Below are 26,976 nucleotides of genomic sequence, written 5' to 3' on the forward strand. Positions count from 1 at the left end.
AAAAAGGGGAGACGTCAAACATCATCAGTCCCAATTCAATTCAATTCAACCCCCCAACCGCCCCCCTCCCGTTTAAAGAGAAAGTGCTTCGCTTGAGAAATAAGACTGTTCCAATCATTCAATAATCTCATTGGATATCTTAGCAACGCGCCAAGTTAGATTTGGTTAAGTCTTGGCTAGCTCATATTAGTTTAGACGTAAGTTTATAAGCTATGTTCCATAAGTATGACACTTCCTATACTTCGTAATGCTCGAGAGAGACTTACAGCTCGAGATAGCGAGAATTGATGACTACACTCGGTGGTTAATATTGCAGTCCATCTAGTTCTATTTAGTCTGTACTAAGCAGCCTCACCAGGCGTCGTTTTACCCTGAATCTATGACCTACCTCATTCACTTCGTGACAAGCTCAAGTTTGTAACCAGTGACAAACCTATGGAACGTATCTTATGAGCTTATGGTTTAGGTTACGTTAAGGTAGGTTAGATATACTGATCCTAAGAATTACTTGATGGTGAGAGTCAAAATGTTTTTGTTGTCCATGCATCCTCCCTTTGCAAAGCGTAATTTAATCTGGGTCTTAGATTTTTTTTTCCATCGAAATGATTATTAGTTTTTAATGTCTTACTTAGAAGAAACTTGTCGAAAAAATATACTTAAAAAAATATCAAACGACACCCTTGGTTGATATTTTTTCAAGTATTTTTTTTATTCAATTCGAAGTTTGGTTAGCCCAGCCTCTCCCTCTCTCTATTTCTTATCAAGGTGGTAATTAAGTAAAATCAATTACGAAATTGACACCTCGAATTTCATAGCAGCACCCTTTTTATGGAATAATTATTGGCAATGAAAAATCAGGGACATTTTTTCCCGAGCTGCCGGCTTTTTACGAACTTGAAATTAAAAAATAGACTACGTGTCTCGTTTTAAATTCTATTTTTAATTGTACAGTAATTAAGATGATTAGCGGCGGCCGGAGATTCAAGGACTTTGAAGACCATTTGATGATAGTTAGTTGAAGGACTAGTTATCGTAGAGTTAGCGATAATTACGTGACGTCAAATTGAGACGAAATATTTATTTTAGAGTAAATAAGAGAATTTGGAAATTGATAGTTGAAAATGAAAAGATCTTAGAGAGATGATGGTTAAGTAAACTTTCCAATCAATTTCGTGGCATTTACTAGGATGTAACGGAGCATATGGCCCTCTATCGTCATAAACGCGAATCATTCCTGTAAAATTGATATTAGTTCTCGTTTATTCCGCCAGGGAGGGTGTTCACCCCTATAGAGATTTTTTTGAATACGCCTTTGAATTTGAAACGCGTATTATATTTCCATCTGGTGTTAGACCCGATAAAACGCGGGTTACAAACTTAGAAACCCATTAATAAGGTTAACTTTGGAATAACTTAAAAAACCTAAAACGCAAAAAAAAATTAGCAATATTTACGTATTGGTTTTTGCAAATAACGCTGCGTACATTTTTTTATTTCTTTTATTATTGGCTGTCGCATTTGTTTTTGGGTTTGTTTGTTTGTTTTACACGAATTTGTTTACGATTTTTAAATTAATTAATTTATTTTTTTTTTACAACTAACACTACAATTTAATTGTTTTCAATTAATTCCGCGAAATTAATTATATTTAAATTAAAGTTAAGCTTTTAGCGTCATTTATTAATTTCCTTTTTTTCCTCGGAGCGTGAATTTGTCTTGTTTTTTATTAACTCAAAAAATATCAAATTTAGCAAAAAGCACGAGCTTGTCATTTTCTTTTTTTTTTACAAATAAAATTTCGTATTTTATATTAATATTAATATTTTTTTTATAAATTCCGCGTTATGAAAATATCACTTTAAAATAACTTAATTATTTTTATTTAACGAGTAAATGAACAACATCTAAGACACATGGAGCACGTTATTATAAATATCAAAACACTCAACTCGAATTTATGTACAAAAAACCTATTCTTTTTTTGTTTTTGTTATTCTGTATTTCTTCACCGTTTAGTTTTACACAAAAAACGTTTAATATTATTGTTTTTGACGTTATATAGCAATATTTATGTTTGTTTTTGTTTTTTAAAGATATTATTTATTTTTACTTATTTCCTCATTCCGCTTTCCAACGTTCGTAGCCTTAGATATGCAAATTGAATCTAAGGCAGTATTGTTATTTAATTTTTTTCTTCTTTTCCTTTCGACTTCATTCGTACTAATTACGTTTTTGCGAAGCTCATTTAAATTAATCTACATTAATCATAGAGTAATGATTAATCTATGATATTTTTTTATCTCATCGAATGAAAGTTTTGACAATTTCGTGTGACGAGTGTTTGTTTGTTTGCGTGTTTACGTTACAATCAAAAAGGGTAATTGTTTACAAACGATTGACTATATATAAATATTTTTTCCCACGCTGCCGTGTTTGTTTTTGTAGAATTCTTGATTAAACGCGAATTTAATGTTTTAAAAAAAATCAAAAATTGAAAAAACAAAATGTTTCTGCGATTTTCGTGTGTTTTAAAGGCGGGTTTTGCGGGTCGGACATTACATTAAATCCACTTCATTTATGTCCCACAAACATGAAAAGAAAAAGGGTAATGTTTAATTTTTTTGGTATTTCTTTATTACAAATCGGTATTCGATCTTTTTTTTCAAAGCTTTGTAGGGTTATCTTTAACAAACAAATACTCAATCAGCCAGCGCATCAATTAACACGAAGCCTATTAATAACACACGAAAATTAACATGCTCTTATTTTAATTACTAACGCAAAAGCGAAATGAAATGAAATGGAGAAAAAATAAATTCAAAATAATATAAAATAATTTTTGGGTGATTTAACTTAACTTTTGGTTTTTATTGGGGGTTGGGGAGGGGGGGGGGTTGGAGTTTAGGCCTACCTGAAAATTATTTTAAGAATCGTTAACCGAAAAAGTAACTTCCAAAGGTTGAAGTAATTCAACTGTTACATCTAAAAAAATTTTGAAAATATCAGATATATATTCTTTGCATTATAGATTTTTTCAAAAATGGTTCGAGTGATAAATTTGTTTTTTATACATTTTGTGTCGATTCTATTGAATGTTTAATTAATTGATTAAAGTGCAACAAAGGGGTTTACGAAGGCAGTGCGAACTATTTGCTAAATACTACGTCATGATTGGTTGGTACTATGCCCTTTCGTCAATTGACCAACGAATGATGTTGGTTTTAATCGACGTATAAACGTTTGGTTTATGAAATGATACGTTATAAGGGTAAATGGCAGTTCAACGCTTAATCGAGGTTCTTTGGAATACCTAGCTTATTTTAGTATGCGCACCTTCGGCCAATAGACTCGGTCATTCGAAAGAACCCCGATTCGCGCGCATCTGGAAATGAAATTCTATAAAATACAATTAATTATTTAATATTCTGGAAAACGTTATTGCATACATCCCCGACCGTTTCTTTTTTATGTACAAAAATTACTCGCGTTTTGCTAAATTTCGGGTCTAACGTAATTAAACTTAAATAAAAGCGGACGATTTTAATACGAATCTATAGGTTTGGTGGCTGTTTCCCTAACGGTAAATTAAAAAATTATTATTTTCTTGATTAAAATTGTACTCGAGTCACTCGGACAAAATTTATTAACGAAGAAAATTAGGATTAAACTTAATTATTTGAGAATTATATAGTTTGAATTCCTCCTAACTTTCATCTTATTTTCTGAAACCTTTTAATACTGACTGTAATGTAAATAATTACCGATTTTAATTAATATAATTAGGAGTATTTAAAGGAAAACAACCACCATTATCCCATTAAATGTAATTAAAATCGTCAATTGGAAATAATCAAGATATAGTCAAACGTTTATACGATATTTTTAGTGAAATTTATTTTTTTGAACCAACTCAAAACTGTGTGAGGGGAAAGGGATAATTGTACAACAGCCAAGTGTGTCAGAGAAAATGATTTTAATTTGCTAATTTTCACTTTAAACGAGGGATTCCCCCTTTGATATACAATTCCGCTTTTTGGTCCTCAATTTTGTCAGTGAGGACCAAAAGAGAATTTCAGGGTTTTGAAGTTGGCTTTGATTTCTTTTTTTTTTGTGATAGAGTTTTGAAAAATAGCAAGAGGCATAGCTGTTTATTTGTTTGTTTAAATTCGAGAGCTATTTGATTTTAATCTTTATAATTTTGGTTGTTTTTTTTTTTGGTTTAAATTTTGTATATTTTTTTTCTGGTTAAATAATTATTCCGCTAAGAGCAGAGTTTATTTCTAACCCGATGAGGCTTCAATTCTGGCGTGCAATTTCTTGTTCTGACGAACGGCTTCCACGTGTTGATCCTATAAAGACATTTTAATAATGTTTACTTAGACGCTGTTGAGTCATATACGGACAATTTAAGAAGAGAGTAATCTTACGTGTTCCCTAAGTCGCTTTTGTAGAGCCAATAGCTGAGCTTCCCGGACACCCGAGGCACTTTCCAATTTCTTGGTGATCGAGTCCAGCATTTCTTGTTGATGAGCGTCCAAATTTTTGCGCACTTCTTGAACGCGCGCGACCTAAACGCCAAAAGACAAAAGAAAAACCAATCTTTAACACGACCGCCAGTTTCTCCTTACTAGCTATAACCAGGGATAGATGGAATTTTAGAAGCGGGAATGGAGAACAGATCGGTAATCTGGGCGCGCGTCAAAGTCCCGGACCCCCTTCCCCGGGATGGGAGGGGGGTATGAAAGAAGAGGCGGGCGGTTCATAGCAACAGAGGTAAAAAAGAATTACGTATTTCTCTCCGTCCCCCGTCAGCAATGCCATCAAAACGTAGTTTAAGTGAGCCAATAAGATAATTTAAACTGTTCGTTACTTGTTGGAGGGAGGGGCTCAATACCCGTTCTTCATTCCTACTTATAAAATTAAATCTATCCCTGATAAACAAAGTGATTCTGAATTGTTCAAAATTAAAATGTTTCCTTCAAGTTAAAATGATCGCTTTCGAAATCGCTTTCGGTTGATCCGCATTGCAACGAACAAAGGAAGCGGACGCGATCGATACGCCACGATGCAAAACGCTGCAACTCCTATTGTATTAACTCCCTGTGTTATGTCGCGAGAAACTAACCGAAAGTAATGGTTTTATTTCGAGTAAAACCACGCAATGCCCTTGGTTTCCAGTACTACGAGATTAACGCGGCCAAGTACTAACTACTTTTTCCCCATTTGCGGTCAGCCATGATGTATTGTTACTCGCTTTGCTATCGTAGGTAAATTTCTGTCAAAAGAGTATGATATAACATACAAACACTACGTAAAAAATATCACATTCAACAACATGGCAAACATTGTTATCATGAACCCAAAATTCTCATTTTAGTATTCCTTTGAGAAAAAGCGTAGTGTATTTGTACAGTGTACGCGCGTGGAAATCTTAAGGAGTTCCTCCATCTTTCTTCCTCTTTTCGGAAGAGTCAGCAAACTCTTTCGGAACTTACTTCCTTTTTTTGGGCGAAAGGACAAGTGCTAGGAATTGTTAATGTAAACGTAAGTGTGGACCGACCAGATAGCAAAAATCTGTCACCCCCTCCCTGCTCTTCTTTATCCTTTGAACCACAAAAAGAACGCGCCAAAAATAACACCCGAATCTGCTAGCTCTCTAGACACTCGGCAAATATATAGCGTGGGTTAGCTATTCGAGGACATCTAGTTCTTTTTCTCTACTATTATCATTTAAAAGTGATTCAGCGATTATGGAAATGTGTCGCCTTAAAGAAGAAAGGCTAAAACGTCCCTCGACTAACTAAGTAACCCTGTTTATGCTATAGATGTTTTGGTCTGTCTGATTTTGTCTGTTCGGCTTTGAAGAGCGGATATTCGGGCCGGTATCGGTTGCGGTTTTATGGGGCTTCAAAAATCCATTTGAAAAATGGGTTAAAATATATGGGTGCCATTGTACATAATGCATCGTGAAATGAAACGGCGAAAGGTACTTTTCTCAAAGGGATGATGTATGGTAGATTAAGCAACGCTAGGAAAGAATACCGTATATTGATGATGGTAAAGTATACTTACGTATCCCCTTTGCTTTTCTTGAATGGCGCGGATGTAGGCTTCTCTCTTCTCCTTGTTGGTTTCCATTCTCTGTAGAAGGCTCTCTTGGGCCGTGTGCATAAACTGAGTATTGTGAACTTGCTTCTTTTGCTGGACCTCTTGCAAATGGCTCAGTTGCTCGTTGATGTTCGTCAACTTTCTAGCCTCGGCTTGCTGTTTAAAGACGAGGGGTCAATTGTTAGAAAGGTCGAGGGTTAATTAATTGTGGGAAATAATCTCAAATAGCGCTACGGGTTCAAGGGGTTGGAAATGCTTTTTCGAGAAAAACTCTGCAATTAGGAAGGGACCATTCATTTAGGAAGCATTACCTACAACTTTAGGGGTTTCTCGAGACTTTGGTTAAACGGTCAATTACCTGTCTCCTTTCTTCGGCGGCTTTCAACTTCTTCTCAATCTCTTCAATGGAGAGGTTGTATTTGGGCAGAATCGCATTGGGTTTGATGGGCGTGTCCACCGATGGTTCTGCCAAAACCAACTCGTACTTGATCCCGCCTTTAGCGTTCTCGGACGCTCGCACCTCGGTTGCTAAACGAAAATATATCACCGTTAAAATCCCTAATCTTTATACCGTCTGGCTGGCCCAAATGGGAGGAGCTAAAAATGACGAAACGTTACTTACCGACATACTCGAGAATGACTTTCTTGTTAGGCGGCCTCGCCTGAGGAGCGTTTGTAACTAGCTGATTTTCTGCAAAGAGACAAAAAATTTCTCTATTAATCTAATGAAATTAATTAAGAATCGCTGTCAAATTACGAAATCAGTAAGAAAGTCGCTTATTGTCCGTGGATCCCCCGTATATTGCAAATTTGCATATCCCGAAGGCTTTTAAAGGGAATCTAAGCTCCGCCTCCAACGACCCTCCACATACTGCACCCCCCCCCCCGAACCATTATTCCCTTTATACGATAATAATTCTTGGCCAAATCGATAGTCATCTCTCCGTAGCGTAAAAAATATCCATAATGCAATTTCATTTCATCGTTGCATATTGCAAATTTAATTATTGCGGTCTTATCGGATTTTGGGTGGAATTAAGTTCCAACTGAGTCTCGCTTATCATTAATTAACCGATAAATTCCTCGCGCGTCGTTGCAAATAAACAGTTCCGTTGTCCCCCGAAATGCGAGGCTATTGTCCTAGCTCGGTCGGAATTTGCCACCAATTCACTTCCGTTTCGTTGGACTACAAATAGATGCCATTTTACGTGAATTATTAGAATGAGGCTGAGTTAAATTTTTGGTTTGTCCGCTTTGGTGCAATAATTCTTAAAATATTTCATTCTCTTTCTACTAGATTCGAGAAGCGTTGCTACATTTATCGCCAGTATGTTTAATTAAAAAGATAGCGAGAAAAAAACTATAACCAATTCTCAATTAGGGGTAAGAGAATTTTAGGCCTAAAAGACCACACCCTTGGCCGTGATCCCCAAAATAGACTCGATCAATGTGGATATGATTTTGGAATAGGGAACCTTCTCTATTTAACCGTAAAGTGACGGTGAAACGATCCGAAGCGTTCTAAATACGTCATCTGGACGATTCTATGATCACAACGAATGATTTCTTCTTCCCTTTTCACCTGTGTTTAGAACGTTTCATACTTTTTGGTGGAAAATTCACGAAGCCAGCGCTCGTGTTCTATAAATTGCTCATCATTATTCTACCCAAGTCGGCTTGTACCAAAAAGCTTCCCCAGCAATATTCCATTCACAAGAACCGAAAGAGATACCGGTGGTATTGACGTCACCTAATTTATATATTTGGCTACAAGCCAGTATGGCTTTGGGGGCCCATACGCTAGCGTATGCCCCTCCGAGGGGTCGGGCATTGAGTCATTCGAACAAAATAGTGGCGGCAGTTGCTGTGGCCAAAAATACTCTAAAAATCAATAGAGGCGACCCCTCGGTTGGTGGCGTGTTCTATTATTGGCTGGCAAAGATCCAAGAAAGGCATTTGCTCTCTGGGTGTGTTCCACTTTATTTTTCTTTTGAGTTTTGGCTCCAAAATGAATGAGAGCCCGTTTGCTTGATGCGGGCCAGAGTGAAGAAATTTATTGCTCAATACAGGGTTTACCAAAAAGAGTTTAAAATGCAACTTCTAAGACCAATTTCGCTACAAGAGACGCCCTAAGCGAGTTATTAGTGTATTTTACTGATGATCCCTTAAAGTTATGTAAAAAAACTTTGTACACAATGCTAAGGGGGGGGCATCCGTAAAACATTCTAATCGTAACTTGTTTAGCTTGTCCCTTAAGGGGACAAAATCGTCCATAGTATAATTACCCCTTTTGTAACACCCTGTACAGTATGTTATAGACATACACTGCCAAGCTTCAACACCGAGCTTTATAGCTTTTTAGAGCAATGCGCGGATAACAAAGGTTGACTGGCATATTTTCGCTTTAGGCCTATGAAAAGCATTGCAATTTTTATCGAAATGGCCCATTTTGGTCTGGAAATTGTCATAAAATGTAAGCGTATCTGTTACAGAGTGTATTGTTGAATTTTTCTTAACATTTCGCTTGTTGAACGTTTCTGGAAGAGGGGTCGGGTAACGAACCATACTTCAAAGAACCCTGGCAAATCAACCACAACCATGCACATTCTTGATTTTTATTATATTTGAAATTTTTCAGAAAGAGAAAAAAATCTGATTTTTTATTATATTTTTGATACGAGGATCCTTTTGAAGTTTTTATTTGTTAGATTCGCTATTCGAGCGTACCTTGCCTATAATCTAGCGGCTGTTCTTATTGAAATAAGATTACCACCCCAATAGCCGAACCACCCTGTTAGTTGTATAGTTCGAGCTAAGGGAGGAATGAGTTAAGGACTAGAAGGATGGGTACTGCTTCTTTCTAGGGGTTTGGACAGCAGCTGCTTTTGAGTGTCGGCTAGCTTGGCGTCCCGAACAAGTAAACGATGATTATATTAAGATAATGTACGTGCCCCCCTCCAAACCCCCGCGGTACAATTCTCTCTTTTTCTTGTAAAGTTTCGCTACATTTGCCAAAGGAAACTGAAAGTGCTCGGTAAGAATATGGTAAGACATTCATTCTTTTATTTATGTGTTTTAAGAAAATGAAAATTTTAAGAAAGTCTAGACATCAGATTTTTTTAGCGAAATAATCCACCTCCATTTTAATTTCCAGTTTCCACGTGGATTAAATGAAAGTGCCTAACCCTAACTAACCCAACCTGACCAACTGCTCGCTTTTGTACGAAACCACTTAACGCCTATCAAATGCAGTGTCATAGCGGTCTTACAGCAGCCAGCAAACGACTGTCTGATGCGAGTCTTCTTAGTACAAGCGCAGTCTGCAGTTCATTCATCTCCTTAGAGGATTTCCTTCTTTTTATGCTAATAATCTTGTTAAAGAAGATTTAGGCAAATAATCTTTTTCCCTCTAGACGTCGTGGCGACGTGTTTAGTCCATGCAACTTTGTTTTGTAAGTTTGTAGTTTTGCTTGTTCTTCTAATATATCTGTGTTTTATGGAAATTATTACGCCCTTTCGTTATCCAATTTGTGTTTCGCAAATCCTTCCGGACCCTTATAATTCCACAAGTATTTGCGCAATCACTACAGATAATCCTACCAAATTTAGTCCTAATAATGTTATTAATGCGAAAGTTTAAATATTTGAGCATTTAATGATTAGAATGAAAAGTATATTAACGTTTAATAATTAACATGTCTACTACAGATTCTGATTTTCAATTATTTATTCCTATTTAATATGAAATGATTTTGACTTCAGACTCGAAATTCTCGAATGGGGAAACTTCGTTAAGCCTCGGTCTGATTACGTGCTTGACTTCAAGGTTCTAAATAGCGTCTCCATCGTGTATATCCTCGTAAATTTCGCCTTCCACGCGAGTTGCCTAGCAACCGAAAGCGGAAAACCCCGGTACACTGCAGCAAACGATCGTTTTTGGCGTCGCCAAACCCAACCCCAACCCCAGCCCCACTCCCCCCTCTCTCTTCTCCCCCCTTATTGCTTTTAAACAACACGCTAAAATAGACTGACTCAAGTCAAAATATCGTTTCTTTTGTGCGCCAGGAATAAACCTTCCTACTTGGAATTATTTCTATTACAGACACGGCCAATCACAGCTCACAGGGTAGAGCATTACGTATTGTCCCTCACCCCCAAAATTCACCCCCCCTGGTCAGGTTTATTTTAGTAGTATCCTTTTATAAATTAGGCTTAACTAAAACGTAAAAGGCTAAAGATTAATTAGTTGACTATTTCGAAGTGGTGGCTATTAAAATATATTTGTTTAATTTCAAAATTTTAAGGAGCCGCTTATGAAAAATTTAAATTCCTTCTTCATTTTACTTGAAAATTAAATTGAGTTAATTTAAATCTCAATCATTAATAAAACTGTTGTTAATAAGTGAGAAAAGCATTGCCAGATTTCGAAACGATACTTTACTAAGAAACTAAACTGAACTGAACCACGGAGAGTAGCCAGGTTTTAATTGGTCTATTACTAAGAAATTAAATTATTTAATTATCTGTTTACTTAAATTTAATAACGTTATTTTAAATAATTTTATATGAATTTAATTCAGATTTTTAGGTTCATTCTCTCTCTGTTTAAAAGTTGGTGCTGGTGTATTGTAAGTGAAACATTTCTACAGGGGCCCGTAGAGATAACGAAGGGATTCCAACCCCTATAAGGCAGCTTCACCCACTAATAAACCCTAAGCTAACTTTATTCAAAAATGTCTTTCGCGAAGACTTCTTCGGGTCAGCGATTATTGTTTTAATGATTAATAATCACGTAATTTCTTCAGTAATTAATTAAGTTAAATTTAAATAATATTAAGCCTTGGGTTAATTTAAATAATTTAAAAGTGGCTAATGTGTTCAGAGAAGGCTTAACTGTACGCGAACGTCAATACTTACACGTCATCTCGGGGAATACCCATAATGCTTTGTGATTAAGCTCGAATGGTTTCAATATAAATACGAATTTAAATTAATGGCGTCCTAACATCTTAAAGCGTACGTGTACGCGTACATCATAACGGGGGAACCTATAATTTCTATAAATAGTATGGGAAGTACGCGTAGTACGTCGCCATCAAGGTATCACGTGACCAAATTACAGCTGTTAGGGCCAACAGATTTTATATTTGAAGTTGAAACTAAGTTTAATTGACGTTTAATTAAGGCGTTAGTGACTTTAATTTTGAAGGGAGATTGGCGGTGGAGTTTGACGTCTAAGATGAGTAAGGGAGAGAGGAGGCAACGCCCTAGTTGTCCAGTTCAGTCCGGCTTTATAGTCGCCAACGGCGCTCGAGTAAATATCGAATTTAGTCAATTGTCGTGTCCCGATTTCGGACTTTTTCGTCACGAGGCTATGACAAACAACTTAGTTGACGCCAATAGGCCAGGGGGAATGAAATAAGAGTACAATCGAAAAAATGGCTTGGTCGGTTAACGACCTAAATGTAGGCATCGTTAAAACGATTCGATTCGCCTTTTTAAACCAAAAAACCGATTGGTCAAGTATTGGGCAAGACACTCGACGAGATGTTTTTCTGTTCGCGAGCTTTATTTGTTGGAGAACTTACGACGTGTGACCTAAATTTAAATTGACCTAGAGCTACCTATATTTATTTATTGGGTATTTTATTTTATGAAAAGTTAGTAATATTCGAAATAAATTTAAGAAAGGCTTGGGATATGTTTGTTTGTACCGGGGTGAACTTATATTCGAAACCTTTCTTACGTAATTGATATCTTGGCATAGCAACAAAATGCACCACACCTATTTTAAGACGATATCCTTTTCGAGCTCTAGATAGGCGAACTTGACAAAATTAGGAAGACGAATTACTTACTGGTTAGTTTATTGTTGCCCTTTAAATTGACGCTGGCCGCGCAGGTCTGGCAGAAACACTGGACCAGACTTTTCTTGACCACGTCGAGCATGATGGACGTACCAACCATTTTCATTTGTAACGATGACGCACTGTGTTCTTAGGGAACGAAAAAAACAACTCCGAAACAAAGCCGGTGTGACGAAACGAACGAAGATATCCTAAACCCTAAAGATTGGGAAGAATCGCCTCGAAGGGACTTCGGAAAGAGAATCTAGACTAAACGGAGTAACGGGATTTGATAGCGCGCCGCGTTCGACTGACGGATGGTTCGCGCGTTTACTCTTCGCTTGTCGAGAGCACCAGTGAAAGAGGTCCACACCCTAAACCTTGGGCTTCCTGGCGCTACGACGCTAGCGACTCGTAGCGGTCAGCTGGCCGTTTTTCCAGTGCAATGCGGCGACGACGGTCAAACTATGGACGCCGTAGCCTCGTCAGACAGGCGCCGGTGACTCAGCCGACGTAGCGGCGGCGATGATTTTTCAGTCAGCCACTCTCCGCTTTTTGGGAACACGTACCTGTGACTAGCCTAAGATCGACAATAGAACGAATACACCAAAGATAGGCGTATTCTCGCGCGCTTATCGCGTATCAGACTCGCATCCAGAAGGAGAGACAACAGCCCGAGGAGACACTCAGACACGAGATAGGCCTAGGGTGGGGTGCAAGTCTACGACTTAACCCAACAAAATCCTCGAATACATTTTCAAGTTGAGGTTAAAGTATTTATAGTGTCAAAATTGATTGACGGTCACAATTCTCTACTCGGTGTTAAAGAGTCTTGACAGTCTGGCAAGCGACGAAGCTCCATCCCAATCCGCGTTAACACACCTTGAATTGGTACTGTCCTACTTCCCAAGTTAAAAAAAAACAAGGAAGGAATTTAAATACAAACCCAATGCGAGGGAAATTATTAGTCATTGGTAGCCTGAAATGTTTAACATAAGATAGGTCTTCAATTCAAAATAACTCGAGCAGTGAATTTTTCTTTTCACGACGATTGAACTAAGGGTCATTTAGCGCGAATGAATCTCAACCAAATAAGAAAGGCGTAAAATGCCAACTTCTTTTCTTTATTTCCTAAATAGCGAGCCTGGGCTTGGGATTTTATTAGTTTCTCTGAAGTGGTGTCTATGGCATAGTTCGCGCCAGTAAGCTAGCAGTCGGGGTATAAAACTGTTGGATCGATTAAGGCCGGAGCCGCAAAAACTAGCCGGTCAAACATAGAGGTAATACGCGAATTTCCAGAGACACATTTTTTCCTCTCCGAGTTTTACCAAGTACGAGTAAAAGACAGGTGCGTGTTTAACTTGTCTCCAATGAAAAATGTGATCCTTCATCGTAAATAGAGCGACGATGCTAAATATTTGAAGTTACCATAATCAAGGCTCGAGAAGGCCCATCTATTGTTGTCTCTTAGAACTCTGGTTCTACGAGTGATACGGGGGAAGTCCTTTGAGTATATCATAAGTTTATAACTTAACTACGTTAAGTGTGACACTTCCACCGTTTTCTATGAATATTTGTTAATGAGACCTTGTCAGAGAGTGGCAAATCAATTTATGGACTGCCTACTGCTCTGTGAAACCATAAGCTACTGTAACTTATCTACGTAGATAAGTTATAAACTTATGGTATAGCCTTATCTCCCCGCTCCCCTTTTTCAACAATACTAAATCATTCGGATTACGGCAATCAGGGTCCGAGCAATTAATTAGGCGAAATGTTTATAAACGTTCTCTCCATAGCGTAAACATGGGTTTATTTACACGACACCTTTTAACTCTGGTTCCATAAGAGATAAGGGGAAGTCCTTTGAGCAGTGTTGGGCACATTTGTTTCGATATATCTTTTAACCTATCAAAATATTTTTGTTTTCGCCCCTATCAATTTTTTACCTATCAAAATATTTTTGTTTTCGCCCCTATCAATTTTTTACCTATCAAAATATTTTTGTTTTCGCCCCTATCAATTTTTTACCTATCAAAATATTTTTGTTTTCGCCCCTATCAATTTTTTACCTATCAAAATATTTTTGATTTCGCCCCTATCAATTTTTTACCTATCAAAATATTTTTGTTTTCGCCCCTATCAATTTTTTACCTATCAAAATATTTTTGTTTTCGCCCCTATCAATTTTTTACCTATCAAAATATTTTTGATTTCGCCCCTATCAATTTTTTACCTATCAAAATATTTTTGTTTTCGCCCCTATCAATTTTTTACCTATCAAAATATTTTTGTTTTCGCCCCTATCAATTTTTTACCTATCAAAATATTTTTGTTTTCGCCCCTATCAATTTTTTACCTATCAAAATATTTTTGTTTTCGCCCCTATCAATTTTTTACCTATCAAAATATTTTTGTTTTCGCCCCTATCAATTTTTTACCTATCAAAATATTTTTGTTTTCGCCCCTATCAATTTTTTACCTATCAAAATATTTTTGTTTTCGCCCCTATCAATTTTTTACCTATCAAAATATTTTTGTTTTCGCCCCTATCAATTTTTTACCTATCAAAATATTTTTGTTTTCGCCCCTATCAATTTTTTACCTATCAAAATATTTTTGTTTTCGCCCCTATCAATTTTTTACCTATCAAAATATTTTTGTTTTCGCCCCTATCAATTTTTTACCTATCAAAATATTTTTGTTTTCGCCCCTATCAATTTTTTACCTATCAAAATATTTTTGTTTTCGCCCCTATCAATTTTTTACCTATCAAAATATTTTTGTTTTCGCCCCTATCAATTTTTTACCTATCAAAATATTTTTGTTTTCGCCCCTATCAATTTTTTACCTATCAAAATATTTTTGTTTTCGCCCCTATCAATTTTTTACCTATCAAAATATTTTTGTTTTCGCCCCTATCAATTTTTTACCTATCAAAATATTTTTGTTTTCGCCCCTATCAATTTTTTACCTATCAAAATATTTTTGTTTTCGCCCCTATCAATTTTTTACCTATCAAAATATTTTTGTTTTCGCCCCTATCAATTTTTTACCTATCAAAATATTTTTGTTTTCGCCCCTATCAATTTTTTACCTATCAAAATATTTTTGTTTTCGCCCCTATCAATTTTTTACCTATCAAAATATTTTTGTTTTCGCCCCTATCAATTTTTTACCTATCAAAATATTTTTGTTTTCGCCCCTATCAATTTTTTACCTATCAAAATATTTTTGTTTTCGCCCCTATCAATTTTTTACCTATCAAAATATTTTTGTTTTCGCCCCTATCAATTTTTTACCTATCAAAATATTTTTGTTTTCGCCCCTATCAATTTTTTACCTATCAAAATATTTTTGTTTTCGCCCCTATCAATTTTTTACCTATCAAAATATTTTTGTTTTCGCCCCTATCAATTTTTTACCTATCAAAATATTTTTGTTTTCGCCCCTATCAATTTTTTACCTATCAAAATATTTTTGTTTTCGCCCCTATCAATTTTTTACCTATCAAAATATTTTTGTTTTCGCCCCTATCAATTTTTTACCTATCAAAATATTTTTGTTTTCGCCCCTATCAATTTTTTACCTATCAAAATATTTTTGTTTTCGCCCCTATCAATTTTTTACCTATCAAAATATTTTTGTTTTCGCCCCTATCAATTTTTTACCTATCAAAATATTTTTGTTTTCGCCCCTATCAATTTTTTACCTATCAAAATATTTTTGTTTTCGCCCCTATCAATTTTTTACCTATCAAAATATTTTTGTTTTCGCCCCTATCAATTTTTTACCTATCAAAATATTTTTGTTTTCGCCCCTATCAATTTTTTACCTATCAAAATATTTTTGTTTTCGCCCCTATCAATTTTTTACCTATCAAAATATTTTTGTTTTCGCCCCTATCAATTTTTTACCTATCAAAATATTTTTGTTTTCGCCCCTATCAATTTTTTACCTATCAAAATATTTTTGTTTTCGCCCCTATCAATTTTTTACCTATCAAAATATTTTTGTTTTCGCCCCTATCAATTTTTTACCTATCAAAATATTTTTGTTTTCGCCCCTATCAATTTTTTACCTATCAAAATATTTTTGTTTTCGCCCCTATCAATTTTTTACCTATCAAAATATTTTTGTTTTCGCCCCTATCAATTTTTTACCTATCAAAATATTTTTGTTTTCGCCCCTATCAATTTTTTACCTATCAAAATATTTTTGTTTTCGCCCCTATCAATTTTTTACCTATCAAAATATTTTTGTTTTCGCCCCTATCAATTTTTTACCTATCAAAATATTTTTGTTTTCGCCCCTATCAATTTTTTACCTATCAAAATATTTTTGTTTTCGCCCCTATCAATTTTTTACCTATCAAAATATTTTTGTTTTCGCCCCTATCAATTTTTTACCTATCAAAATATTTTTGTTTTCGCCCCTATCAATTTTTTACCTATCAAAATATTTTTGTTTTCGCCCCTATCAATTTTTTACCTATCAAAATATTTTTGTTTTCGCCCCTATCAATTTTTTACCTATCAAAATATTTTTGTTTTCGCCCCTATCAATTTTTTACCTATCAAAATATTTTTGTTTTCGCCCCTATCAATTTTTTACCTATCAAAATATTTTTGTTTTCGCCCCTATCAATTTTTTACCTATCAAAATATTTTTGTTTTCGCCCCTATCAATTTTTTACCTATCAAAATATTTTTGTTTTCGCCCCTATCAATTTTTTACCTATCAAAATATTTTTGTTTTCGCCCCTATCAATTTTTTACCTATCAAAATATTTTTGTTTTCGCCCCTATCAATTTTTTACCTATCAAAATATTTTGGATTTCGCCCCTATCAATTTTTTACCTATCAAAATATTTTGGATTTCGCCCCTATCAATTTTTTACCTATCAAAATATTTTGGTTTTCGCCCCTATCAATTTTTTACCTATCAAAATATTTTGGATTTCGCCCCTATCAATTTTTTACCTATCAAAATATTTTGGATTTCGCCCCTATCAATTTTTTACCTATCAAAATATTTTGGATTTCGCCCCTATCAATTTTTTACCTATCAAAATATTTTGGATTTCGCCCCTATCAATTTTTTACCTATCAAAATATTTTGGATTTCGCCCCTATCAATTTTTTACCTATCAAAATATTTTGGATTTCGCCCCTATCAATTTTTTACCTATCAAAATATTTTGGATTTCGCCCCTATCAATTTTTTACCTATCAAAATATTTTGGATTTCGCCCCTATCAATTTTTTACCTATCAAAATATTTTGGATTTCGCCCCTATCAATTTTTTACCTATCAAAATATTTTGGATTTCGCCCCTATCAATTTTTTACCTATCAAAATATTTTGGATTTCGCCCCTATCAATTTTTTACCTATCAAAATAAGAGAGAGAATTCTCGCAGATTCCGGGTTAGAGCTCTGAGACCTAACCGAGGCTCTTTTTTATTTTTCAGGCGCATGCGCGAGTTTTTTCTCCGGAACATTTTAAAGAGGACATTTTGGTCTATTAGATTCTCGATGTCCAAGAAGCTCTCTTATTTACAACCGGAGATTTTACAAAAGGAATTTCAATATTATGGAGATATCTGGTTTTCTATTTAATTTTTTGATTTTCTTGGGAAGCGATTTCGGGTGTGTTCCTCGCAATTAGGGAAACATTCGACAACACTAGTTTAAAGAGGACATTTTGGTCTATTAGATTCTCGATGTCCAAGAAGCTCTCTTATTTACAACCGGAGATTTTACAAAAGGAATTTCAATATTATGGAGATATCTGGTTTTCTATTTAATTTTTTGATTTTCTTGGGAAGCGATTTCGGGTGTGTTCCTCGCAATTAGGGAAACATTCGACAACACTAGTTTAAAGAGGACATTTTGGTCTATTAGATTCTCGATGTCCAAGAAGCTCTCTTATTTACAACCGGAGATTTTACAAAAGGAATTTCAATATTATGGAGATATCTGGTTTTCTATTTAATTTTTTGATTTTCTTGGGAAGCGATTTCGGGTGTGTTCCTCGCAATTAGGGAAACATTCGACAACACTAGTTTAAAGAGGACATTTTGGTCTATTAGATTCTCGATGTCCAAGAAGCTCTCTTATTTACAACCGGAGATTTTACAAAAGGAATTTCAATATTATGGAGATATCTGGTTTTCTATTTAATTTTTTGATTTTCTTGGGAAGCGATTTCGGGTGTGTTCCTCGCAATTAGGGAAACATTCGACAACACTAGTTTAAAGAGGACATTTTGGTCTATTAGATTCTCGATGTCCAAGAAGCTCTCTTATTTACAACCGGAGATTTTACAAAAGGAATTTCAATATTATGGAGATATCTGGTTTTCTATTTAATTTTTTGATTTTCTTGGGAAGCGATTTCGGGTGTGTTCCTCGCAATTAGGGAAACATTCGACAACACTAGTTTAAAGAGGACATTTTGGTCTATTAGATTCTCGATGTCCAAGAAGCTCTCTTATTTACAACCGGAGATATTAAAAAAGGAATTTCAATATTATGGAGATATCTGGTTTTCTATTTAATTTTTTGATTTTCTTGGGAAGCGTTTTCGGGTGTGTTCCTTGCAATTAGTAGGTTATAATCCCCATTTCTTCCCTATTTAACGATATAAAATACTTGGCGTTAGGACAATCAGGGACCTCGATACAAGCAGTTCTTTTGTTTTGTTTTAATAAAATAGATAATATGAAACGCAAAAATAGGTCGTGTGACGTTCTAAATAATTAGTCATAATTCTGGCGCGTCAATCAATAATCATAATTTAAGTTAGTTAAACCTAGATGGCAGCGCGGTGATATTGATTTGGTTTTGTGGGTAAATCGTCAGAGGGCGGTAAACGCCCGAGACCAGAGACGAGGCAAAATTGAAGAGCGGTTACCTAACCACCAAGTTCGCGTTTTCCGTCCACGCCAATCGCCCCTTGTTTGAAAGTTAGTCAAGTAATTGCGGCCTTCACGCAAAGATGTTCGCTCGTGATGCTCCCGCACCTGTTTGTCCAAATTCACGATTGTTCGTTACCATCTTGTAAAATCGTTTTTAGGTCAGGAGAAAACGTTATTGACTCGGAATCGTTCTCAACGACATTTGGATAACGGTGGTAAGCGCATCTTTTTTTTTATTCTTGTACGTACTTAAAGGGTTAGTGTCGCGATGTCTTCGCTGTTACGCGATGATCTAAATGACAAATGTATTTGCGAGGAGAGCCCCACCCCCAAATTAAGATGGATTAGAAATATTGCTATTAGCTTCATTGTCCCTTTGGCAAATTTACCAAAAATGTCATATTAATCTAAATTGGGATCAGTAAGCCACCTAACTTAATTAATCAACTTAAACCCGATGAAGTTGATGCGAAAACGTGTACGTCGGAGTTTCACGTTCCCTTTAGGAAGTCGGGCGGTGGTTGTTTGTCCTTTTTCAAGGTTAAACTAAATTTCAGTGGCTACAATTTCCTGCCAGATTCGCTAGACATCACTGCTTCCATTATTATAATAAAATAATGAAACGAAAGTGCGGGGAGAGGCGGGCGGGGGTACGCCATCTCGAACACAGATTTCGAATACTACTGTAGACACTCTATAGCCGCGGTGCTGCTAACTCGAGCCAAGAGGCACCGGATTTCGTAATAGACGAAATAACCAATTCACGCAAACACACTTGTAGGTGCAGTCTGCAGTCAGATAGACAGACGAAAGACACCACGCGGGACAATGATTGTTTTAGATCTAGTGACCATTTACTCTCATCCGTCTTACCATAAGTTTATAAGTGATATATTCATTCCATAAGAATGACTCATCGTAATGCTACTGAGAGACTTACAGCTCGAGCTAGTTCTGGGAGAACGACAAGCGAGAATTGAAGTCCTACACTCGGTGGTGGTTAATTTTGCAGGACTTCCATCTAGTCCTATTTAATTTGTACTAATTAGCCTTTGACAGCAGCGCCTCACCACCAGGAATCCTTCGCTTTACCTCGAATCTATGACCTACCTCATTCACTTCATGACAAACAGTTTCTAAGTTACCAGTGACAAACTTATGGCCAACATATCTTATAAACTTATGGTCTTATGTATATTTTAGAAAATGGTTTGTCCTTTATGCGAAGTCACAATTCGTTGATCAATAAGTAACACTAAAAAAATTTAAGATTCATTACAAGTGGTTTGGTTGGGTCCGCGAACCCCTATAGCCATAAAGCCTGTGGGCTCTAAGACTATTTAGTGTGTTAGTGTCAACAATCATAGACAAGAAAGTTCATTTAACTTTAGAACAAATCGTCGTCCTATCTGTTAATTTTTTTGTCTATACCGTCAGTAAGTGTAAAGCGCTGAATTTAAATAGACTGGCGTAAGAAAGAAATGCGTGGAGTAGTGGCATTAAACGTTATTCATCCATATCGCCCAACACTGTCAAAGACTGGTAGATTTCATTAATATTATAAAGCGCAATAATCAATTCCGCTTTGTCATTATATAGTTCAATTAAGAAAAGTTATTTTTTACGAAATCAAATCAATTTTGCAACGGCACCGTGATTATACGTTTATATCAAGTACACACGCAACGACGCCTACGATTTTCTTCCTAAAGAAGCCTCGGTGACACAGTGTCCACGGTATTGCAGGCCCTTCGAAAGAATGTTTAACTGTTTCGGGTTAAGTTGGGGATAGTAGCGGTGGTGGAACATTACGGTAAACAGTCATTAAATAATAACCGTAATTAACGAATGATACGACTACTCCGTTTTAAAAAGACGCCCTTGTTTCCCGAGAAAAATAAGCCGCTAATGTTTAAAGAGAGAATGAAGTCTCGCGTCTAACCGGAGTAATTGTCCAACCCCTCGGTTAAGTTAGCCGATGCTTGAATTTGAAGATTGAAGTTTTTAAATTGATAAACGCCTGAAGATATTCGCTTCCAACGAAGCACCGAGTTTATTGATGACAATTCATCGCCGCCGCCGACAACATATTTTCTCGATTGCTGCAGCCCCATTACTAACTCCATCCCTGATTTAACTCTCGTACCGATTGTTTCACCCGCTGATCTTTAAAGGCCTAATAAACGTGTATCAATATTATAGCGTCGTGCCTTAAACAAATAAACGAGCGCCGTCTTTTCCTATAGTTCATTGCCCCTTTGAGATTTTATAAAATCGCGCAGTTGTAGTTCTTAAAACAAGAGACGATATCATTAAAACTAAATCTAGTTCAAAGCGGAGTTTAGAATTTAAAACTTTCACTGATAATGGAGCTATTTGAGGAGATGGCCAATGATGGTATAGTGTTATCATATAGTGCAAAATAGTTGATTTCTGCATGTGAAAAACATTACACTGTGTTTAATTTCTTAATTATTCTTGGAATGTCTTTCAAGCATCGCTGTACTTTCATTGTAATAGTATGAAAGCGCTACATTGTAGTAGGATAATACTGGCCGTGTACATATTTGTATTAAAATTACAATCATTTTCGCGATAATAGTGATGAAGCTCATACATTGTGGGAGAAAATACTTGGTTTGAAATATTTTTACAATGCGGTTGTAAATTTTTTTTATACTCTTAAGTTAGTTTTTGAATCCCTAGAAGAAAAAAAATGTTAGCAAGTTGATGATAAGGTTTTTGTAAACTATGGACAGACTAATGTAACCGCGAGATACTGATGCTTAAGACTGTTAAGAGTACATCCAGATAAGAACTCTCCACTCTCCCTGATGGCGTTCCACAATCTGCGCACGCAAGAATGCCTCGAATGTAACGGTTCCAACACCCACCAAGCAATAGACAAAATATTAAGCCAGATTAAAATTGCTCAATAATGAACGCTAATAAACGCAAAGCGAAATGACTTTCCCTATTAATAGGAAGCTAAATTTAAGTAGTAACGTAAGTTTATAAGTGATATGTTCCATAAGTATGACACTACCTATACTTCAATATTCTACTGAGAGACTTACAGCTCGAGCTAGTTCAAGAACGACGGAAGCGAGAATTGATTGGCTACACTCGGTGGTCAATTTTGCAGTCCATCTTCCTATGACCTACCTCACTCGCTTCACGCGTGACAAGCTCTCAGTAACCACTGACAAACTTATGGAGCATATCTTATGATGAACTTATGGCTATATTAAAGATATGATAATTTTGAAATCTAGCCCGTCATGTTTCCGATTTCTTTCGCGAAGGCTGTTTGGTTTGAGGAATTATATGGATGTCCTAGATTTTTCGTCAGTCTATTCCGTAATCTTCGTCGCTTGGTTCGTCCGCAGATAAGCTTTCATTTATTGCGGGGGATTAAACGGGAGAGAATAGGAAGGAGGTGCTACCGCTACAAGAAACAGCGCCCAAAAAAGAGAAGTTCAAAGTCCGAACTGTACCGATTCGCCGCGCTATTGACGCCCTGATTGCGGACAAACGACGAGTGACTGACGTCTCCCGTAATCCGCTCGCACTAATTCAAATTAAACTCTTAAGCCAAGTTCGTAACCTCTTACGCAATAAGAATCTTAAACTCCTTCAAATCATAATAATAGGCAACTTGGTAATCCCGAACGTTTCTTCATGGAGATTTAGCAAGTTCAGGTAACGAACGATTATTCAAATATTCCGTTGTTATCTATCTGTTTGAAACCCGATAATGTATATAAAATACCAGTAACTTGATAAACACGCGTCTGTATTTGTCTAGTCTTTTATCAAATCCAGTATTTTCTCGAGTTTTAGCACCTTGAACCGTTTTAATTGTTCCGTAAACTATAATTACCTTAGGCAGTTCCCTCGGCTATTGTTATAAAGAAAATATGAAGTAATAAAGGGTTAAAGCAACCGTGACCACCAACCGTCCGAATAAACGATCATCCCAATAAAACGTTTTTTTTTTATTCTTTTCCATAAAACTTTTAATGGCTTCGGAAGTACATTTTATCAGCGACGCTATTCGTTAATAACTAGAAACAAGAAATGAAATGTATATTTCCAGTAATTTTGTAGATATCGGCTATCTTTCGCCAGTAATGTAAACGTTCTTTATAAAGGGTGACTTAGCTATTCGAGTAAATAATTATTGCGTGCCTTGATTGGTCGGTCAGTAATTCATCCTATTAGCATCAAGCACATATCTTACCCATCCCGTACTTATCGCGAACACCTGCCTTTATTTAAACATAAAGACAAACAAGTAGGTTTTATTTATTTTGTTTCTTTAGCTATATACTCGCGTTTAGAGTAATGGACCCCCGTTTCAAAACGGGGTTTCAGTTTCGTCTGCTTGGCATAAAGTTGATTGGATCCAAAGACGTTAGATACGATTTCAAAGTTACCAGTCCCGTACCAAAGTCATATTTGTGTCAAGTTATACCTAAAGTCTTTGTTGTTGTCCACATAACATCAAATGAAAGTTGGTCAAACCCTTCAACGTTTCGAAAATGGGTCTATTTTCAGGGTAACGGAGAAAACTGAAACGTCCTTACTTAGTAACTTATACGCGGTGACTATTTACTTACGGCGCCGTTTACATTTAAGAAGGACAGTAAGAAACAAATTTCACGATATTACTTTGCGAAACTTTTCCATTATAAAAATAGAGCGAGATATCTCTTCCGGAGACTAATTAGGCGCCGCGCGGATATTTCGTCATCAAAATATTTCTATTTATCATAATCTTTAGGCTTTGATAGAGAATGGTATTTTTTCACAAAACGAAAATTTTAACTTATTTTAAAGGGATTCAAAAATAATTATCGCGGAAATCGATTCCATCAGGTGTTACCGGCACGTTTAAAATTTAATTTATTCCAGATCGATATCTGTGTGTTAAGAAAAACGATTAAAATGCTTCCTCGATATACGAGTGGTAAAATTCTACGTAGTTAAATGAGGAAATATTCTCCACGGGGTTGTAGAGTACGCCCGGGTATTTTTCAGGCAAAGAGGTCATGACCCTGAAATCGTGTTGGCGTGTTAATTGCTTTATACGCCATTTGATAAAAGGATGAACACTCGTCGTTGCGTTTTATTTCTTTTTTAAAGATTCAATAATGTCATGGTATCCAATTGGATAAGGGGGCTGGGGGGCTGAAATACAAGTAGATTTCAGCCACTCAATTGCCTAATACCTCGTTAATGGTACGCCGGTTCAGCGCTAGCTAAGTATCCAATTGTCAAAACTCCCAAAATCGTAGCGTAACTCTATTAATGATGAACCTAGATTTGAAATGACACCGTACTTATTTATTGGCGGAGGAGTAAAAATGTCGTTGGCCTACTTCACCCAAAAGTATACAGGGTGCTCCTGATAGTCTGCCATAAATAAACGGATTTTGAGTCCACTCCAAAGGTCATGGGGTGTCCCTTAAAAGGGGGGGGGGCAAAATTGGTCGTAGAAGTTACATTTTCGAGTCATAAGTATCACACCACTGTACTTCGGTTTCATAATAGCAATTTTTGGAACACCCTGTACAACCAAATAGTCCGTAGTTATTTGACGAAATCATACTTGAGTTACGTTTCAATTGAAAAATAACGCTTGACTTTGCGATGGAATCTGCAAAGGATGAGAGCCCAAATATCGTAACTCAAAATTTCGCGTTGGGACTCCCGCGTAACGTAATATTTCTAAATCTTATCAATTTTGTTAACTATACGGGGCAAGGCGTTTTCTGGCTAAGCGAGGGGCCAGAATTTGTTTACCCAATTTCTTGGAGATATTTTGACATCTTTACGGTTTATCCGAAGCTTTCAATAAATTTTCTTGGAAATTACGTACGTGGTAATACCAAGATATACTGGCAGTCAGCGTTATTTTCGCATATATTTGAACGTCGTCGAATGGGGGAGATGCCATTCGCGTTTTATACGCTTCAGGAAGCCGGTAATGCCGTAAGTTATTTATTTTGAGGAAATTAGTAATGAACGTTCGGTGTCCACCTGCCCACGAAAATAACGAGCTGCCCAAAACTGGTTTTTGTTTTGTTCCTACATTTTAAAACAGAAGATTTTTCTCCTCCCCCAATTTTATTTCATTTTTGACGTAATTTCGAATTTATTACGGTTGAATCCGAGCGCTAATCATCGTTCCCACGAAGAACAAAAGTTTAGGTGGGTGCTGCCTCTTCGACTACGTACCCCTTCGTTTCTTCCTCTCTCTAGAGAGAGAAATTACTGCTCTTTAGAATAGGAAAACTAGCCAAGAAATTTCTTTTATTATTTGATTTTGTATGTGAAATTCTCACGTTTACTTTACACTCAATGTGTTTACTTAACACGGATACCGACATACTTTCTGCTGCTACAATAGAATTTTAAAGAAATTCACTTTTACCCCCCACTATTTTTGAAAGCAGGATGATCCAAATTCCATAAAAAGATGTTTTTATCTTTTTTTCAGTTCAACATGTATCGGATTCCACTGTACATTCTAGTCTTGACGAGCACCTACGTCGTTGCTTCAAAGTTTTCCAACGAAACTTTCACTTTTGCCAAACAAGAATCATTCTTTAACGTCGAGCCCGAATGGCCCCTCTCGAGGAATCGACAAGTTTCCTTTCATTTTAGGTATTACTAAATAAACAATTTCTAATTACTATCGCGATACGCGAGGTGGTTATCTGATTTCTCCAGAGTGTTTTAAACGGTTTCTCATTTGATAGGACGGAGCATCCCCAAGGTCTACTTCTTTATCACGGCATCAAAAACTTAGCGCCCAATTCAACGTACGAACTGTACTTGATGTTGGACAACGGACAAATTAAAATCATTCATATCTTCTACCAGGATGGTCGTGACGTTGAATCGTTTAGTGTCGGCAAAGGTACGTCTTATCAACTATTTTAAATTTAAGTACTAAAGCCGGAGTTCTAACTAGGGTTGAACACTGACAAGTGGCATCACGTGCACATATTCATAAATCCCGAAATTGGCGAACTTAAAATCGAGGTGGACGGAGCGAGAGAGTCCCAAATTCTTCAGTCGTTAGTCGAGCATCCCTTTTACGGGATGAAGACAACCACGACAAACTCTTTTCTATATTTTGGTGGTGAGTATTTTAACGAATAATGCCCGGAAAAGATGACGAATACGCGATGCTCCGTCTACAGGTATGGATCCGCAGAATCCAGTATGGAATCAACAATACAACTACGTTCGCTTCGTCGGTTGCATGCGAGATGTCCGATTCAGTCATTCGGATCAACCGTTGGAACCGGTGAAATTGGGGAATCATAGTCAGTTGGATCAAGGTTGTCTGGATCAATGTAAAAAACACGACATGTGCCAGAATAAAGGACGATGCATCAATCACTACGTTTCAACCAGTTGCGATTGCTTCGGTACCAAACACGAAAATGAAATTTGTAGTTCAGATAGTAAGTCAGTTTCTTTTCAAATCGTAACCCCTTGGATTAATTCGGATTAACTTTAAACTTCAATAATTATAGATTTGACGGTAATTTCTCTAAGAGGAAATTCTTTTCTGACCTATCACGTCTTTGACTGGAGGGACAAAGTTCATTCGGAACCCACCAGAATCAGTATGACATTCAAGGTACCGTCGTAAACTCTAGATCTAATTGCTCGGCGATGGTACGCTTATCTATAATTTATTTTTGAAGACGGTCATACCGGAGTCCGTCTTATTTCACGGTGCGGGAAGGCATCCAGTTAACAACTACCTCATTTTGAACTTAATCCAAGGCTCTCTCTTTTTCGAAATTGATTTTGGTGATGGACCTCTAACTAGCATCATGGGCCGAAGATTACACGATGAACGGTACGCGATTGAAGAACTCTCTTCGAGTTTAATTTAGCTGATGTTTATGAAAATTCCAGTTGGCACAATGTAACCGTGGTTCGCTATGGTCGACGCGTCGTCGTTCATCTTGATAGCTACTCCGAAGAACTAAACGTAACGGGACATTATCACCATCTTCACTTTGATCCGGAAGTGTACATCGGAGGTTTATCACCAAGATCGCAAGGTACGTC

General features: G+C 36.5%; 2 protein-coding genes across 9 annotated transcripts in view; one reads left to right on the forward strand and one right to left on the reverse strand.

The window, feature by feature from the left end:
* axo (axotactin) overlaps positions 1 to 26,976 on the forward strand; it is a 62,313-nt gene that overhangs the window by 23,747 nt on the left and 11,590 nt on the right. For 4 of the 8 annotated variants that reach the window (XR_016381561.1, XM_089865437.1, XM_089865438.1 and 1 more), the window contains exons 1-8: positions 24,817 to 24,873; positions 25,382 to 25,548; positions 25,644 to 25,804; positions 25,859 to 26,029; positions 26,091 to 26,357; positions 26,430 to 26,536; positions 26,604 to 26,761; positions 26,821 to 26,969. Coding sequence is in view for 7 of the 8 variants with exons in the window: in XM_089865437.1 (XP_089721563.1) it covers positions 24,823 to 24,873; positions 25,382 to 25,548; positions 25,644 to 25,804; positions 25,859 to 26,029; positions 26,091 to 26,357; positions 26,430 to 26,536; positions 26,604 to 26,761; positions 26,821 to 26,969 (1,231 nt within the window). In the remaining variant the exon portion in view is untranslated. Of the gene's footprint in view, positions 1 to 18,709; positions 19,092 to 22,290; positions 22,579 to 24,816; positions 24,874 to 24,904; positions 25,093 to 25,381; positions 25,549 to 25,643; positions 25,805 to 25,858; positions 26,030 to 26,090; positions 26,358 to 26,429; positions 26,537 to 26,603; positions 26,762 to 26,820; positions 26,970 to 26,976 lie in introns of those variants that run through there. The other 4 variants (XM_089865440.1, XM_089865441.1, XM_089865442.1 and 1 more) reach the window with 4 other exon arrangements.
* LOC149705225 (uncharacterized) lies at positions 1,458 to 12,406 on the reverse strand. Its single transcript, XM_089865436.1, has 7 exons — positions 11,967 to 12,406; positions 6,731 to 6,799; positions 6,467 to 6,636; positions 6,073 to 6,264; positions 4,428 to 4,568; positions 4,286 to 4,349; positions 1,458 to 2,982 (listed from the first exon to the last, which is right to left on the reverse strand). The coding sequence occupies exons 1-7, from the start codon at positions 12,079 to 12,081 to the stop codon at positions 2,924 to 2,926; spliced, it is 810 nt and encodes a 269-aa protein (XP_089721562.1). The 5' UTR covers positions 12,082 to 12,406; the 3' UTR covers positions 1,458 to 2,923.

This window comes from Phalangium opilio, unplaced genomic scaffold (assembly GCF_054372755.1).
Source record: "Phalangium opilio isolate 3A_F unplaced genomic scaffold, DU_Popi_V2 ptg000014l_1, whole genome shotgun sequence".
Taxonomy (NCBI): domain Eukaryota; kingdom Metazoa; phylum Arthropoda; class Arachnida; order Opiliones; family Phalangiidae; genus Phalangium; species Phalangium opilio.